The sequence below is a fragment of the Cotesia glomerata genome, linkage group LG1 (assembly GCF_020080835.1).
Source record: "Cotesia glomerata isolate CgM1 linkage group LG1, MPM_Cglom_v2.3, whole genome shotgun sequence".
NCBI lineage: Eukaryota > Metazoa > Arthropoda > Insecta > Hymenoptera > Braconidae > Cotesia > Cotesia glomerata.
The window spans coordinates 4,978,460-4,995,975 of NC_058158.1; the positions used below are offsets into that span (position 1 = coordinate 4,978,460).

General features: G+C 29.0%; 4 protein-coding genes across 13 annotated transcripts in view; all 4 read right to left on the reverse strand.

Moving 5' to 3' along the window:
- Positions 1-17,516, reverse strand: part of LOC123274652 (kazrin) — an 84,012-nt gene that overhangs the window by 63,903 nt on the left and 2,593 nt on the right. For 4 of the 10 annotated variants that reach the window (XM_044742426.1, XM_044742420.1, XM_044742380.1 and 1 more), the window contains exon 1: positions 16,792-16,924. The exons of 2 other annotated variants lie outside the window; for them this stretch is intronic. In XM_044742426.1, coding sequence (XP_044598361.1) covers positions 16,792-16,888 — 97 coding nt within the window. In that variant the 5' untranslated portion in view covers positions 16,889-16,924. Of the gene's footprint in view, positions 1-16,791; positions 16,929-17,516 lie in introns of those variants that run through there. 4 more of the 10 variants (XM_044742398.1, XM_044742406.1, XM_044742413.1 and 1 more) reach the window with 3 other exon arrangements.
- Positions 210-1,791, reverse strand: LOC123274728. The gene is made up of 2 exons (XM_044742466.1): positions 1,387-1,791; positions 210-785 (listed from the first exon to the last, which is right to left on the reverse strand). The coding sequence occupies exons 1-2, from the start codon at positions 1,544-1,546 to the stop codon at positions 265-267; spliced, it is 681 nt and encodes a 226-aa protein (XP_044598401.1). The 5' UTR covers positions 1,547-1,791; the 3' UTR covers positions 210-264.
- Positions 2,452-3,684, reverse strand: LOC123274747. The gene is made up of 2 exons (XM_044742479.1): positions 3,410-3,684; positions 2,452-2,934 (listed from the first exon to the last, which is right to left on the reverse strand). The coding sequence occupies exons 1-2, from the start codon at positions 3,582-3,584 to the stop codon at positions 2,465-2,467; spliced, it is 645 nt and encodes a 214-aa protein (XP_044598414.1). The 5' UTR covers positions 3,585-3,684; the 3' UTR covers positions 2,452-2,464.
- Positions 4,484-6,191, reverse strand: LOC123274719. The gene is made up of 2 exons (XM_044742456.1): positions 5,458-6,191; positions 4,484-5,052 (listed from the first exon to the last, which is right to left on the reverse strand). The coding sequence occupies exons 1-2, from the start codon at positions 5,630-5,632 to the stop codon at positions 4,535-4,537; spliced, it is 693 nt and encodes a 230-aa protein (XP_044598391.1). The 5' UTR covers positions 5,633-6,191; the 3' UTR covers positions 4,484-4,534.

The window sequence follows — 17,516 nt, forward strand, 5'->3', positions numbered from 1 at the left end:
TTTTTTAATAAAAATAATTTTTTTCTTAGTGTTAAGTTATAAAAACTAGAAAATTATTTATAAATTCAACATATTATAATATGAAATTGATGACTAAAGTGAAATTAGTTTAGTATAGAAAAAATATAAAAGTAACAAAATTTTTATTAATAATTATTTTAAAAATAAAATGATAATTCATGCTGAAAATTTATGAATAAACAACAATACTATTTTTATTTGCTAAAAAAAAAATAAAACATCCGATTAATTTTTGATTTTCAATTATTCAGCAATTTCATTCGAAACATTCGCTTCAGTAACGTTGATAATTTCAGAAAACTGACGCTTCACATGTCTTTGCCATTCCGGCGGTAATTTTTTAGTTGACCGATACCAAGATTCAAAAAGAGGCTTCAACTCGTCTTCAGGATTATCAATCTGCATTGCTTCGCTGGGCCCGCCAACTGACATAGAAGGGTAACCGGACATGCTAAATACTGATTGACGACCTGAGGACGTTGACGAACGATTTTCATTAGACAAACGTCTTAAGCTATTCCTCCCTGATGCCGATGACATTGGTCTCTCATAAGAGTTTTCTCTCATCCTAGGTCTGTTTTGAGCATCCTCAGATTCTTTTTTCATTATGAATTCCACTTCATCATCTTCAACATCTTCAATTGTTTGTACGAACGAATACAAAAAATTAAGGTCATCATGGTAAATTGATTTTTTCAATGGATTTACGAGACCCTTTTTGTATTGGGCGGCGAGGTAACCCCATTTCCTTCTAGCTTTAGTTACTGTAAATATAATTTACATAATTATATTAATTATGACAAGTCATTGTTCTTAGAATATTTTGCAATATATCGTTGATGACATTTAAGACGGCGTTAAAATTTCTAGTTTAAATCTTTAATCATCATCAAGCGAAACAAAATAATTATTCTGTCAATACAATTATAAACTTTGACCTTGAAAAACTACACGCCTTATCTGAAGTTGTTCTCAAGTGCTCAAGTGTTTTGATAAGTAAATATATCAATTTTAATAAATATACACATTACAATTTATAATTTAAACATTAGTCATTAGCTATTGATATAATCGTAGCATTTTTTTTTAAGTTAGATATATTTGATACTATATCAGATTTTATTTTGAATAAACATTTAAAAATTTCATGTTGTAAAAATACTCTTGAGCGCAACAGTAAATGTAAACTTTACACATTTATAGTGAAGGATACTATACACACATTCTATATTTGCCACGTAAAACAATCTCATTTTTATTTTATTTTTAACTCTATAATTTAATTGTCCAAAATAATTTAACACCGAATAACAACATAATAATTCCTGACTTCATAATAAAAAATACAAAGCGTAAACAACTTACCACTTTCGAGATGACATTTATTAACAATTTCCAGCCAAATACTGTCTAAACCTTTGTTATTAAAATTTTTTTTAACGTTAAGATCATACAAACACTTGTTCTTTTGCACTTGAGCAATAAATTTTTTCGTCACTGCCGTATTATACCCGCTAGGAGCCATTATATTATATTATATTTTTTCTCAAAATACTAAGTAGATGTTTTCAGTACCACTGTTGGTTAGTAACTAAAGTCCCTTGAACGCTCTGAATGTTCATGCAACTTCCATCATATCACCATACCACGGATATACAGACAAGGTAAAAAGTTAATACTGCTGGACACAATTCTCGGAGGTGAATCATCGCAAAGCTTAAAATTCATTGCAAAAAGTTTATTTTTTTTTTGACTTGTTTAGACTGGGATTTTTTTAGCATCAAAAGATGCTGTTATGGTGAATACATAATAAACTAACTGTTTTTTTTTTACTTACTAATTTTAATGATTTGTTATCATTCTAGATAAGCTGCTACGCTGATATTTATTTCTTCAATTGACAGATAAGTGAAAAAAAATTCATAAAAAAAATAATTGATATCATTAAAGTGATGTACGCTTATTGGGATGAATGCTTTTTATAGTTTTGTATATTTTTGTAAGGATCCAGTGTATAACAATATAACACATTGAATACTCATGTCAATACTATTGAAATCTTAAACGATTCTGTTTTGTCTAATTAAAAGAAATTTTTTAAATGTTAGAAAACATTGTTGAACTTGCATTATTACATTAATTATCAAATGATAATTATTGTTTTTTATTATATTTTATCGCGGAATTATCAGCAACTTCCGAGTATGCAGTTATTCAGAGCTAAGTATAATATGTAAGAAACTATATTTAATAAATTGTTTAGAATTGAAGAGGTTTTATTTTTTCATAAAACTTCAATAAAAATTGCTTACTCTTACGTTATTTTAATTTTTATTGCATGCATACAAAAATGATATTTTTTATATTTACATTTAAAAATATGAATATGTAGAATTATAGTGGCATGAATTTATTTATTAATATAAAAAAAATATAAAAATTATTATTGAATATCCCTCTGCATAGCAGTAAGTTCAGCTCCATTAATGAGCTCAGAAATCTTGGACTTAATCTGTATTTGTAAATCACGCGGCAACGTTTTGGCGGTGCAACACATAGAAATGAAGAAATGCATCATCTCGTCATTGATATCAATGGGCACTGATGTACTTGAATATCGCTGCGGACCACGCACAGGTTGATATGCTGAAGAAGTCGAGGGAAGATGATCGTCTAGCGAAGATCTTGGTTTATTTCTTGATGTCGATATTTCTGACCAACTATCCGGGTCATTATGTGGAAGCTCTGTTTTTATAACACGTCCCGTCTCTTGAATCTCGTCGGCCGAAATTTCTTGTACGAACGCGATCAAAAAATTAAGCTCACGTTTAAAGTAACATTTTTTAGTCGGATCATTACGTGTACTGGCTTTGTATGTTTCGACGAGATAAGACCACTTTCGTTTGGCTTGACCTGGTGTGAATTAAATACAAAAGTTTATTAGACATAAATTGAATTTTATAAAATTTTGTAAAAGACAAAATAAAATGACTTTTTATTGTGTTCTTTTTAAGCTCCAAAAAGGCAAATTTGGTCGTTGCTTTAAGCGTTCTATTAATAGATTTTTTATTAAAAATTTATACACTTCTTGGAATTGAAAAAAAAATTAAAATTACAAGCCGCTTATTCTGAAAGCCGTTAATAAATCCTTTTATATTATACTATAGGGCGGTTGGACTCAGAAGTAAAAAAATCAACTTCACCGCATTCACTTCAGTCGTAAAATTTTGACCTTGAATATATATAGCGAATTGAACCATGTGTATATAATGTGTAAAATATTTGATTTTTATAAAATAGCAAACAATTATGATTATTTATACATTTCAATCGTTAGTTAATAATTCTTTAATAACGTAAAACATGAAGCTTTAATTAAAAAACTCACCAATTAATAAACCACTATCATCAGCTATTTGTTTCCAAATAAAATCTATATCTTTTGGGCTGCTTTTTCTTTTCACTTCATTGTCATATAAACATGGATTTTTTTTGACACGCTCGATAAATTTCTCGGTTGCTAACCTGTTAGTCGAACCAGAAGATTTTTTTACACTCGTCATATTTCGAGCTCTCAGTATCACTGCTGGTTAACAACTGCTCAGCTGGATCTTGGAACTTGAAATCATTCCCTTAGTACGGCTTTTATGATGCTTACGTCACCACACAAAGAGTTAAAATATACACGCCGCGTCTTTCCCGCCAAGGATTAGTCATATTATTATTATCAATATATTTATTATCATAGATCGTGCTTTTCTTTAATGGTTTAATTTCTTTTATTTGCGATAAATCAACTTTCTATTGAGATTTATAATAATTTACCAGTTATCAACTAAATTATTGATCATACATTGAACATACACTGAAAAAAAAAAAAATTAATTTAATTCAAGAGAAAAATTCTTGAACCAAGAAAATATTCTTCATTTAAAAATTTTTTTACTTAAATCAAGAAGATGAAATTCTTCAAAATTATTTACTTGATTCAAGTAAATTTTTTTTTGTGTAGATATAGTGTAAGTATGTTACACTATAAAGGGCATATTCATGAAAAATATTGTTAATACGCAAATTTTCTACCAATATTGATTAGTATAGTATTGCATTTTGTCAACTAATACATTGATAGAAGAATTTGTTAGTATTTAATTAGCCGTATTAACAGTTAATAAATGATTGTCTAGTATTAGATGATTTAATAAATATTTATTAAATATTAATAAATATTTGTTCAAATCCTTGAGTACGAAATGAGCATAAAAATTCCATTTTGAAACTATAACTCCATAACTTCAATAGGAAATTCCATTAGATTAGGTAAATATTTCATTCAATACATGCAAAAATAACAAACTTATACTTATATTTATCATTCATCTCAACATAGAAATTCTTAAAAAAATTACATAATAATCAATTAAAATTAATGCTTAATAATAGCAAGTAAGTGCTGATACGTTTTCTCATTTCTACAAACGTAAAATATGCAAACTATATAATTCGTTATCAATCACTCAGTACGTCCATTTGTTGCACTCGCTTCAGCGGCACTGATTATTTCAAAAAATTGGGTCTTTATATGTCTCTGCAGCATTAGCGGCAGCTTTTTTGTGGAACGATACAACGATTCAAAAAATGGCTTCAACTCATCTTCATGGTCAATATGCAGAGACCCACCGGGAGGGTAAATTGGCACAGAGGGATAACTATATTCGGTAAACACTGATTGACGACCGGAGGATGTTGATAGACGATTTTCATTAGACAAATGTCTTGATCTATTTCTTCTTGATGCCAAAGATGTTAATCTCTCAGAAGAGTTTCCCCGTCCATTCGTTTCATAGTAATCATTCTCTGGCTCTTTTTTCATTAGGAACTGCACTTCTTCGTCCTCGTCGACGTCGATAGATTGTACAAAGGAGTATAAAAAATTTAGATCACGGTGATAGTTTGATTTTTTCGTTGGGTCTATTAAACCGCACTTATATCTTGCACGAAGGTACATCCATTTTCTTTTAGCTTTTGTTCCTATAAATTAAAATTTCTGTTTTAAATTTTTCATTAGAAAATTTAGTTTAAAAATAATTTTTAAACTGATAAAAAAAATTAACTGGACTCGAGAGAAAAAAATTCTTGATCGAATAAATTTTTTTGGCTCAAGCAAATTCTACGTAATTTTAAAACTTTTTTGTTTAATTAAAAAAAAAAAGTTCTTGAAAATAATTTATTTTATGCAAGATTGTTTCTTTTGATTCAAGGTAATTTTTTTAATAATTTTAATTTTAATTTAATAATTTTCTTTAATTTACCAAAAAAATGAATTTCAATTTATAAAGCAATGATTTAAATTAAAAAATTGTTAGTAAAAAAAATTCTAATAAAAAAAAATAAATATTTTTTATAATTTACTATGAATGAGTAATAAAAACTTACCATTTTCCAAACAACAATCTTGAGCAATTTTCTTCCAAACATTTTCAACAAAATCAGAACCGTACTGTTTTTTAACATTATGATCATACAAACATTGATTTTTACGCACATGCTCGATAAATTTGATAGTCGCCGGCTTTTTAGACAACCGCGGAGCGATTGCCTCTTCCTGCATCACACTCTTTATTACAATGTCGACTGCACTAGCAAACGAGTTGGTTCTCTTAGTGGCGTATCGTTAATAATGCATGACGTCTCAAAAACAGATCCAATGATTACGCAATTGCAAACTTTATCATTGGGAGTGTGTTTAATTAAAAAATTATATTAAATGTTAAATGTATAGCTATTGGATTGATCAATGTGACAAACTCTTTTCGAAATAATGACGTTGCGATTTTGTACCGGTTGGAATAATTTGGAGGTGTTAATTGTGCACCAGACACAAAAAATTATCTCGCAGTGAACAAAATTACAAAACGGTATCGATTATGTGTTTTTTAAAAAAAATTAAAGAATTTCATGAGATAAAAATTAGTGATGCAATTGTTGACTTAGCAGTTTAAATATTTTAATAACCATTTGCCATGCAGAGATAATTATGCAAACATCTCCTGTATTTATGATTAATTAGATTTATAACTTGTAAGTAAGTACAATGTTAAGCCAAGTTAGGATTATTTTTCTTTAAGTTAAATTTTGTTTATCTCGGACGATTTTTACTTCGAACGGAGAGTAATTAGTCTAGTCGAGAAGTTGATTTCTTGCGAAAAATAGAGCTCCTTCTCCTAAAAATATGGTTGATGGCTTAAACGATCCGGAATGGCATCTAGAAAAAGACGTTTTTTGATTTTTTCTGGAGAAGAAAATTACAATTGTTATTAACAAAAAGCTGTTAAAAAAAATTAGCCGTCCAGCTTTTTGGCAAAATCTCAAAAAGTTTTTTTTTGCCATTATATTTAGAAATGAAAATTATGATTTAAAAAAAAAAAAAACTATTCCTTAATCATTTATTTTTACAGTCAAAATATGAAGGAAAACGATTATAAACAATAAGATATTGTTTTTAAGAAAATTTTTTTTTTTTTAATCATAATTTTTTTACGCTAACAATGTAGTGAAAAAAAATTTTTCAAAAATATTTAATTAATTTATTTTTTTATAAACAAATGGCATATAAAAATTTGAAAAATAATCATTTGATGCCAAAAAAGAATATAAAATCAGTAATCACTTAGATTTAAGAAAAAAAAATTATTTAACATACATTATTTAAATTTTTAATTTTTTTGTTGCTTTAAAAATTAATAATTAATAAAATAAAAATGTTTTATAAACTTTTATAACGCCATATCGTTAAGTATGTTTATAAAAAGGGCTTCAAAAAACAAAAAATTCATAGATTAATTATTTAAACTTTTATACCGCCTTTTATGACAACACAAACCCGTAAAAAAAATGTTAATTAACAATTGAATAATTTTTTTAAAAATGGTGATACAACTTTTATTACCACGGAATCATATTGTTTGAAGTGTCTAGATGACACCAGAATTTTTTCAAATTTTTTAATTAATATTTAATAGCTTAAAAAAATTATTTATAAACTACGTTTACTAGAGTGGCGGCGCGCGCATGCCGAAACTGCCGCGCAAAAGCCGATTTTCAACGCTTAATTAAAATTATAAACATTGGAGCTATAATTTCGGAAGTCGAGAACGTTCGAGAACTAAAATTTTCTGCTCTTTCAGAATCTTTTTTAATATTTGAGCTATCACTTATACTTTTTGAGATTTTGCCAAAAAGCTGGACGGCTAATTTTTTTAACAGTTTTTCGTTAATAACAATTGTAATTTTCTTCTCCAGAAAAAATCCAAAAAACGTCTTTTTCTAGATGCCATTCCGGATCGTTTAAGCCATCAACCATATTTTTAGGAGAAGGAGCTCTATTTTTCGCAAGAAATCAACTTCTCGACTAGACTAAATGCCAAGTTGTTTGTCTCACTTAATTGATAGACAATCTCATCGTTTTATCCGAATAAAAATTAATTTCATTTGATCCTGATTAATTGTCTGTCTGTATCACCGTCAAGAGCTCGAAAATAAAAATAAAAATAAATAATAATCAATCAACAAGAAAATCACCTATTTGTTTCTATCCTTTGCTACTTGGGTTTTTTATCGGCAGAAATAAAAAGAAAAATAAACAAATAAAAATTTTTTCCAACTTCTTAATAATTCAACATGAATCCTCTTTTTCTATCAGCACGCCACGGAATAAATCCAACAAATAACTCACACGTATAATATATATAGAATAAAACGTAAAAAACCCCAAAAGAAAATCGATAAAAATACAGTAAAGTATAACAGATAATCATCACGGCATTGAATAAACGTAGACGTTAGACGTAAACCTCAAATGTAAAATATAAAAGACGAAAATTTTCATTCCAGTTCGGTTAGCATCGACTTCACCGAGGCAGACTTTGCCAGTCTGACATACTTTTTAAAAATCCATTGCCCGAAAGCTCAATCGATTGCTACATGTACACTATGATCTTCAAAAGCTCACCACCGAAGCAGCTATCAGCCTGATATTTCTGAATCGAGCTTTTACCTATTTGCATTCAATAAAAATAGTAAAAGTTCACTCAACTCCACCCTACTTTAAGAGAAGAATACACATTAAATATATATTAAGGAAATAAAACATTAAATTATTGAAGAATCTCACTTGTTTGTAATTTTAAAACCCGGATTATGAATCTTCTTTCCATAAACAAATTGAACAAATTTGGGTTGCTCAAAATTATTAACGCCTAATTGATCATTGAGGTTAATGAAAACAAATATTCTTTGGTAAAGTAAGTACAAATTCCAAATTCAAAATTAATCTATATTATTATATCGTGTGTTCAAATTTAGTGAAACAGAAGTTATGATAATAATTTATTTGTATGTACACAAGATTAATGACAAATTTGTGCAAACAGTGATTATAAATTCAATTTTGTAAATCTTTACTTTAAATTTCTATAACTCGTTAACTGTAGACAATTTTTTTGCATTTACTAAAACTTATTTACTACAAGATATTTCAAACAAACATGTTGCACTACCCTCAAAACCACGGGTTAAATCAATTGCAACTTTCCTAGGACATGAATCATTTGTACCGACTGAATTTACTTCTGGGTAGTTAATATACGTTCACAATGATAACAGATCGAGCAATTTAGTGGCTGCAACAGCATTTTCACTGATGAACATCATTCGATAGGTGGGCTCCAACATCGGCAATAACAGAATGACCAATTGTCATTACAGTTCGCACATACTGTCCATATATCAACTATGTACCAAATCCTCAAGCTGTAAATCCATATACCTTATCCCGATCTCTCGATCTCATATAACTAATTTATTTCATTCTGTTTATTATCTAATATAGTGCCCGTACCGAGCTATTACATGTACTGTGTACCAAGTGCAGCGCTACTCGGCTCACATAACATCGTAAACAAATGTATAGTACTATATACCGTACGCATACTCATACTCATATGCATTGCAGCTTACTTGCTCAAGTTAATTGCTGCAACGACCATTCATCCAAATAATTTACGAGGCTGTTCCCTCGTTACTGCCTTGCTCTGTCACTCAAAATCGTCTTATAACATTAAGTAATATATCGCGTGCGTAAATATTATAAGTTATAAGTAGTCTGTCACTTGAAATAAAACAGTAATTTAGGATTCTAAAAGTTTTAAGTTGTAATTAAAGCCTTGACGTTTAGTTTCAGCTCTGGATCTGATCAAAAGATTTATTCCCCGCTAAAACCTGTAAGAGTCTACCAAGTTCAAAAATAGCTTTAAGCTTTGAAATAGTTGTAAAAAGTAGATTTGCCCGTTGATCAGTGATTAAGCCAGTAGTTTGCGTGTTTGTTGGTGTACGAAACTTTAAACCAATCTGTATAAGGTCGCTGGTGGTACGAAAGCTTCTCCCTCAAAGAATATAGTGCTGTATACGCGAAATAAATAAAAAAAAAAAAAAAAAAATAGTAAGAAAATGGTTGAAAAAAAAGTTAGATTTAAGTTAAAAGTATCTGGAACTATTAAATCTATGTAGCGTAAATCACTTTGTATATAAATGAAAAGTTTTATGGAAAACAAAAGTTGGTTACACGCAATCGTCAGCAACATTTATCAGAAGGTTCATTTATTTTTTTTTCGGTGTAAAAATATTGTAATTAGAGATTTTTTACGGTCGAAAGTTTATAGGTTTTGGTGGATAGACAAATCATATGGCGCCAGCTATTATGGGACGGAAAAAAATATAACTTATATCCTCTGTATGTAAGGTTTAACAAACCTTTTATGAGCATTTTATTGCCCCGATTTTTATTCCTGCTTTTATATTTATCTATTAAATATATGCACGTTTAATTAGAGCGACATTTTGTTGTCATTTATTATTAGTCTAATTGGAGTTGTTAATGATAAATAACGATAATGGTTAAGCTTGTTGGTTTACGGTAAATGATAAAAAATTTATAAATTAAACTGCAAATGAAAAAGGATTTAATATTTCATCAGTAAAAAAGCAATTAAGTGTTTTGCTTTAATTATGAACTTTTAAGCTAAAATTGGTAATTTAGTATTTAAGAGGTTTAAAAATTTAGTATGGTATTGGACTTATAATCTATTTAGAGGGAATAAGAATAGAAATAAATTCTTATAGATTGGAATTTCCGCAGCGTATATTTCATTTGAACGAAGGACTTTTTAAATAGAAACTTACTTGCAATTTATCTGCAAGATATAGTAGTGATAGAATATTCAGGTCTTATCTCTCTTTAATGAATTCAGGAAATGGCTTTTTTGTACGTTGAAGCAATGTAGTTTAAAAAAGAATTCTATTTAATAAAAAATTTCAACTGTAAAAAAATTCTTTTTGCAAGTATATTTAATTTATTTTTGGCATTAAAGAGACGAATTGTCTGTAAAGTTTCTAAAATTCTCAAAATAATAAATAATAATTGAAAAATTAAATGAAAATTTTAAAATTTCAGAAAACAAAGTTTTTAAAATGCTGGTCTACATGTTTATTTTAAAAATAAAAAAAAAAGAAACCACAACAATAATTGCTATATTTAATATGAGGCCATATTTCTAATAATTAATAATATTCTAGATATTATTATCTCTTGTTGTATTAATTTTATTCGAATCTCAACATCCAACTTTACGAAACAAAATGAACTTCTTGGTTTCTCATAAGAAGTAATAATGAAAACAAAAACTTTTGTAGACTACAAAATTTTTAGTTAAATATCTATTATATTAAACGTTGCCTACTCCCTATAGAAACTTCCAAAGCGACTCCTATAGCAGCCTCCATAGCACCCTCTTCCTCACATAGCAACCGTTGCCTAGCAACAAGGCTTCACATCTTATCAAACCAACTTTTTAGTTGGAAATACTAAATAATAAAAAAATAATAAATAAGTGAAAAAAATATTAATAAAAAATGTCAAGCGTAAAAGAATCACAGCAAACAATAGTGTGTTAATTACAAATGAAATCAGTTATTCAAAACATTTTACCCAAGATCCTCGAGTACCCTCAGGGTTAAGCGAGTTCCTTAACATATAATCCGAGAATCGAGAGAGAAAACGCAGCGATCCGTTGATTTGGCAAAGAGAGAACAGTCAGACGCGCAACGCTCTTTTACATATATCTATACTGGTCTATGTGGTAGTGCAGTACAGAATAATGTGGAATAGTAATAGCAGTTTGAATTCAAGGCAAATTAACAGGCGTGAATGGATACTGCTTTTAAGCCCATCTAACAACGTCACAGAATCAACAATATTTGGAGAAACTAAATCAACTTTGACTTTGACTTAAGAAACTCCTTAGCTGCATCTATATACCCGTTTAAGTACAACCAACTAAAGCTCAGGATAATGAGGTACACGAAAACATTTACATAGCAAAAGATTAAACTTTAAACTTGGTGAAAACTTTTCTTTTGTTATGAACGAACGATTTTTATGAAACTATGTATAGTATAACTTTTCTTTTTTTAGCGGGGGTTGAAGCTCAGTTTGAAACATCAGTATTTTATATGGAGGTCAAAGACATAGAGGTTAAGTCGTTGGGTTCGTGACATATTCTGATGTGAACTGATGGCTGCAATATAGTCACGCAAGCTAAAAATATTGAAGATAACATCGAAGTTTGTGGATGGATATGGATAAATTGTGAAAAAGGCATCACTTATAAGCGTCTACATCAACAAAACTTGAAGCCGGTGATTATTTGGATTGCACGGTAAAAAAGTGTGCAGCGATATTAAAATGAACAGTATAGTGGAGAGCGAATGAAAAAACTAAAATAGAAAACAGAATTGAAAAAATTAAAAAAGGCTGATGGAATATTTAATAGTAATTGGTCTAGTTTTTGTTCTTGTCAACAATGGACACTTTTATTAAAAGAATTCACCGAATAACGAGTACTCTATTCAATTATTTGCATTTAATTCGCCTTCTCTCGTAGCATCAAGGTAAAATAAAGCAAATCCATAGATACGGTTAGCACATGTATGTCGATGGCTTGTTAATTAAATAAACCAGCAAAGAAAAAAGATAATCCAAATAAAAAGGTAGAAGCATACTGAGTGCAGAGCAGACAAAAGAATGAAAGTAAAAATAAAATAAAAGCTACACTCAATCGCATATGAAAACAAAATGAGCGTATTTTAAGTGGATGAATCTACTTTCTGGTGAAGAAATAAATTGGATTTCCATCAGGAAAGCTTTGACATTGTACGCTTATAAAATAAACACACAAAGGCCTGAGAATAAAAAAGAAAAAAAGTTATTGAATTTATCATTATTTTTATTTTGGACGGTCAACGCTATGAAAGTCAGCAAACGCGTTTATGTCAAGTATGATATAGCTTTCAAACGAACACACAAGCTATAACTAACGATTGGATCAAAGGATGGGAAATGAATGATCCCGAGTAGCAGGAGGGCCGAATCAGCGTGTTCTGAGCAGTGGGATCGCCTGGAGTTCGAGCTGGAGAGTGGTGAAGTTTTGGCATCAGAGAATTTCCTAGGACGGTCGATGATTGGAGAATGCAAGTGAAGCTAGTCAATGGTTCTTGATTGCCCGACGTCGGCTCAATTATCCCCCGAACTGAATGTCGGTCCCACCTGTGATTTTCGGCCAAGATAATCCTCATATTATTTGTCATATATACCCGCACGCGCCTTCCATCCAATTTAACAAATTCAAATCGTTATATCTGTCATCAGATTAACTACATGCATTACCTTCAAGTACTTTGTTTTATGATGGTGATGCAAGGGATAAAATCTACATCTTGTGTTAATGCAATTGGTCTTATTATTAGTATTATCGCTGTCATTAGTCATTATTATAAATGGATAATTTAACGCCAATTGATCTGTGAAAAAAAACTTCGTGCTTTTACTTTTAAAGTTTTTTTTTTTTCTAGAGAAAGAATCGCGTTTAATTACTTGGCGTTTCTGTGATTGTTTTTTACTTCTGAAAGACTTACACTGATGAAATAAAATTAATTTGATTAAAAAGAAAACATTTTGAACGAAACACATCATTTTGAAGAGTTTTAACATCTTATATGTTCACGCTCATAAGTTAAAAAATTTTTCTGCTTCTCAAGATAATCATATTTTTGAAAAGGATATTTTTAGTTCAAGATTTTTTCTCTTGAATCGAATAAATTTTTTTATGTGCATTGAAATCCAAGTTCAATTATTATTTTATGGATTGTTCACGTTTTAAAACCATATGATTTGTTTTCCGTTCCATCTATTCATTCACGGTCTATCGATGGTCAAAGATAGGAATGTCGTTTTTGGTTTAATCATTTTGTACAGAAACCGTTAAAAAACAAATTGAATCTAGATGAACGGATAGACTGACCTTTACATTGATGGTATGATTTAATAAACTTTTTAAAAGATTTAAAATATTGGAAAAATAAAACTTTGCAAAATTTTTTCGCGGTAATTCTTTCAGTTGAAAAACATCGAACATCATTAACCTGATTCTACTGTGTAGTATACTTTGAAATCGATAAAAAAAAAGCCATTAGAAATTTGTATGCGCGATTTGAAGCATATCGCCGAGTCCAATAAAAAGCTTTCTTTTGATTTTCTATTTTTATATAGAAGAGGTAAAAAAACACCACAATAGTCCACGGGGAGTTTTTTGCTGAAAATTACCAAGCAATTTAAAGTACGCCTGAGTTATCAGATTAGAGAAATAAAAGTAGGGAAATTATCTCCTTTGATTTCCATTTTCACGTTATTTCGAGTACACTTTACTCCGCATTTCGATCAATATTCTGAAATAAAAGAATAATTTGTCTCGGCCCGATCTTACTGAAAATAGCACAGATATTTTAAAGGTGAAATTATGTTCATAGATAAATTGTCTGATAACGAAGTAAAATAATACTTGCCGATATTTTAAAATTAACTTTATTAAGAATTCTTATATCGAAGTTTCTTGAATATCTAGAAAGTTATAAAAGATTCATAATACCCTGCCGTGAATACTGAAAATAAAGTTTTCTTTAAAAATAAATGTTATTTCATTACCATAATCATGATTAATTTAGTAAACATTATGAGGAAAGAAATTTCACACGGTATATTTACTCGTGACATAATATACTCAACAGAATATTGTGTAATCTAATATTAACATACAATCTTCCAATATTCACCCTGTGGTTTTCACCAACTTTCACACACAACATCTTCGAACAAATTCGAACCAATTTCTGTGGTTAGTGGTTTACTTAAAACATTAAAAACGTATAATAAAAAAAAGGTCAAATTTTTTTATTATCGTTTCTTTGCTTTTTTTATTTCTTCTCTTCTCTTTGGCCACGTATACCATTAGGGTTGTAACCTCGTTACGAGCTCAGTGATATAATACAAGGGAATTACATTCTTCTAAATGTACCTCACGTAAATGAGTATGGATTTTTTCACAAGCCACGGAATTGTACAGTGCAAAAAATTTCTAACAATGTTGAAGATTTTTTTTTTATAATGCTCTATTATTTAATTGTTATTATTATAATTATTGTCTGCTCATTGCGCGATTATTTGTTTTACATAAAAAATTAGTTCATTAATGATGCACTCATAAACTCAATATCTATGACAAGCTTTACTTTATTCAGCCAAGCTTTACTATGCGGAAGTGTACTGCAGAAAGGAAGTGTCGACCCACTTTACCAGTGCGAAACATATTATGATTATTAATACCTTCAAATGCAAATTTAATTACGATTTATGAGCATCTAATTTGGTACCGCATTTACAATTATAAAAATTTAATGTCAAATTAATTATGTAAACAATGAAAAACTCAAGAAATTGATAAAATTTCCTAATTTTTTAAAATCATTTCCCAAAAAATCGTGATTGATTTCTTGAATTGAGTCATTAGTTTGCATCAAATTTATCAAACTATTTGTCATACATCATTTTTTGCCAATTCTTATATTTTTAAATGATCAAAATGATAAAACACGAAGAAAATTATTGAAATCCACAAATAAAAAAAAATAAATAAATAATTTGATTTCAGTTTATTAAATTCATGAAAGCTCGCTCATTGTTTAAAAAATTTGAGTTTGAAATTTCGATTACCGGAGTATAATTAAAATAATTTTAATGAAGCTTATTAAATAAAATCATAATATATAATTAATTCATTCAAATTATATTTTTGAATAACACAAAACTCAAAATAATATATTGTATTGTTTGGCTGTTTCAATAAGCTATTCATCAATAAATAATCCATCCTATTATCTTCAATAATTTTTAAGCTCAATATTAGGGCATTAAACAAAACGAAAATATTAATAAATTATAAATTGCGATGTAAATATGTAATTTAATTTCATGCGGTAGCCTCAACAAAGCACAAAGTCATTCGCATTTTCATGAAATTAAACAATGGACTTCCCAAATATTACCATATTTTGAATAACAGCCAGCGGAATGGGTCTAACCACAGCGGGAATTATTGCGAATTGCAATATTTCAGGAGGTAAATCCTTACTTATACTACAGAGCACAGCAGAAAACCCGGTTTGCACATCAGTCTGGTAACTAATAGCGACAATGCACTAAGTACGTGCCACTTACACGGTAATACCACAGAGCACAAAGCCTGTAACGGTGCTAGACCCAAACCAGCGTATGTATACGTATACAAGAGTTATCTCGATAATTAACTACTGAGCACGATAATCATGATCGTGGGAAGTGGACAATGTGGTTTGTTTAAGAATAAAACAACATGTGTACAAGTACTTTAACTAAACTTTAATCTACTATCCACTGTGCACCGTAGATCCTCAGCCGGCACTAAATTGGACAAGATTTTGCCCTGTGCAATGAGATAAACAACAATCATCAACAAAACACACACACTCCCGCATAATGTGCAAACACAAACATAAGCATCATAAGTGAATAGAATTGAATAGAGCATGCTAATTAAATTCTGCTGCACCAGGACGAAAAATATACAATCAATTTAATTAAATATATTTGGTCGTTCACGTTGTTGAGTATATTCGGCAAAACCAATCATCCGTTCCCGAGTTTAATGAAATAAATTCAATTTCTCTGAAAGGGTGATATTGAGATACAAAAGATATGATTTATTCGATAAAACACTATCCAATTGTTGTTCTAATTACATATTAATATTTTGATAATCATTTAATAGGATAAATACATTCTATTTATTTTAGTCAATATCGAATTTGGTTTGACAATAATTGAACTATTATGATGCTCTGTTAATATTCGCTCGCTTCGATACTTGCAAAATAATAGATAAATTAAATTATTAAATGAAATATTTAATATATTTCTGCTAAAATTTTATCATATCGACGGTCTAATTAGCAATTTGTCTAACTCCTTATTTTTTAGAGGGTGATTTTTTAACATTTTGATGTAGCCATAATCAAATTATAAATTATTTGAATGATTCAAACCTAAATATTATATCTCTATTAGATAATAATGATATTAAATGGTTTTTTAAAGTGATGATAAATTTTGAACTAATTGTTTTTTTCGTACAAATAGAAGATTCTCTAAAATGGAGTTAGACAATTTGCTAATTAGAACATCGATAGTAGGTTTTATTAATAAAAAATATTTTGAAATTAAATTACAGAAAAATACTTCAGAGTAGTTTTCATGTTTGAGGATTATTGATGCGAGAAATCACTCACCAATTTTCAGCAAATTATGACGCAAAAACCAGAGAAACAATCGTGACCAAAGGTCTAATTTGTTGTAATAACTTATCAGCCGTTTATTGATTATCATGTTTTATATAATTAATAGTAACAATAAATAAAACTGAATCACCAGAAAAACCCACAATACACTACTCTAATTTTTTATGGTATTATATTTCACAAGGATTTGTATCTAGAAGGAAAGAAGAACAGAAATAAACTGATGGGGTGGCTCCTACATTGTTTAACGACACTCAAGAACTACTCACCATAGTCCCCTACTTTATGATCAAACTGTTTCGTGACGTCATTCATAATTATGCGTGAGTCCGGATGTTGAATGTGTGATGTATACTGATTAGATGTGGACTCGCGCTTATAAAATATATATATATATATATATATATATATATATATATATATATATATATATATATATATATATATATATATATATATATATATATGTATTTGTAAGTATAAGAGAACTGTACTTATTTATTTATCACCCACTTTCGAATGAAACCATTTGATATGATTAAGACGAATCAAGGAAGAAAAATAATTCAATCCGGAAACGTTAAGTGGCTGAAGGCAAATCAAGAAATAATGAAAATCAAATTTATATTCGTTAAAGAAAAATTGAAATTCTGATAATTAGATCAATGAAATAATCATTATCAATTTTTCTTCAGATTTTAATTACAGAACTAAGA

Bases quoted from the DNA above. Each gene is read 5' to 3' on its own strand.
- LOC123274747 (XM_044742479.1), bottom strand. From the start codon at position 3,584: ATGACGAGTGTAAAAAAATCTTCTGGTTCGACTAACAGGTTAGCAACC. The intron at 2,935-3,409 runs GTGAGTTTTTTA...AATTCACACCAG, and splicing joins TGATAGTGGTTTATTAATTG to GTCAAGCCAAACGAAAGTGG.
- LOC123274728 (XM_044742466.1), bottom strand. From the start codon at position 1,546: ATGGCTCCTAGCGGGTATAATACGGCAGTGACGAAAAAATTTATTGCT. The intron at 786-1,386 runs GTAAGTTGTTTA...TTATATTTACAG, and splicing joins TAAATGTCATCTCGAAAGTG to TAACTAAAGCTAGAAGGAAA.
- LOC123274719 (XM_044742456.1), bottom strand. From the start codon at position 5,632: ATGCAGGAAGAGGCAATCGCTCCGCGGTTGTCTAAAAAGCCGGCGACT. The intron at 5,053-5,457 runs GTAAGTTTTTAT...TTTAATTTATAG, and splicing joins AGATTGTTGTTTGGAAAATG to GAACAAAAGCTAAAAGAAAA.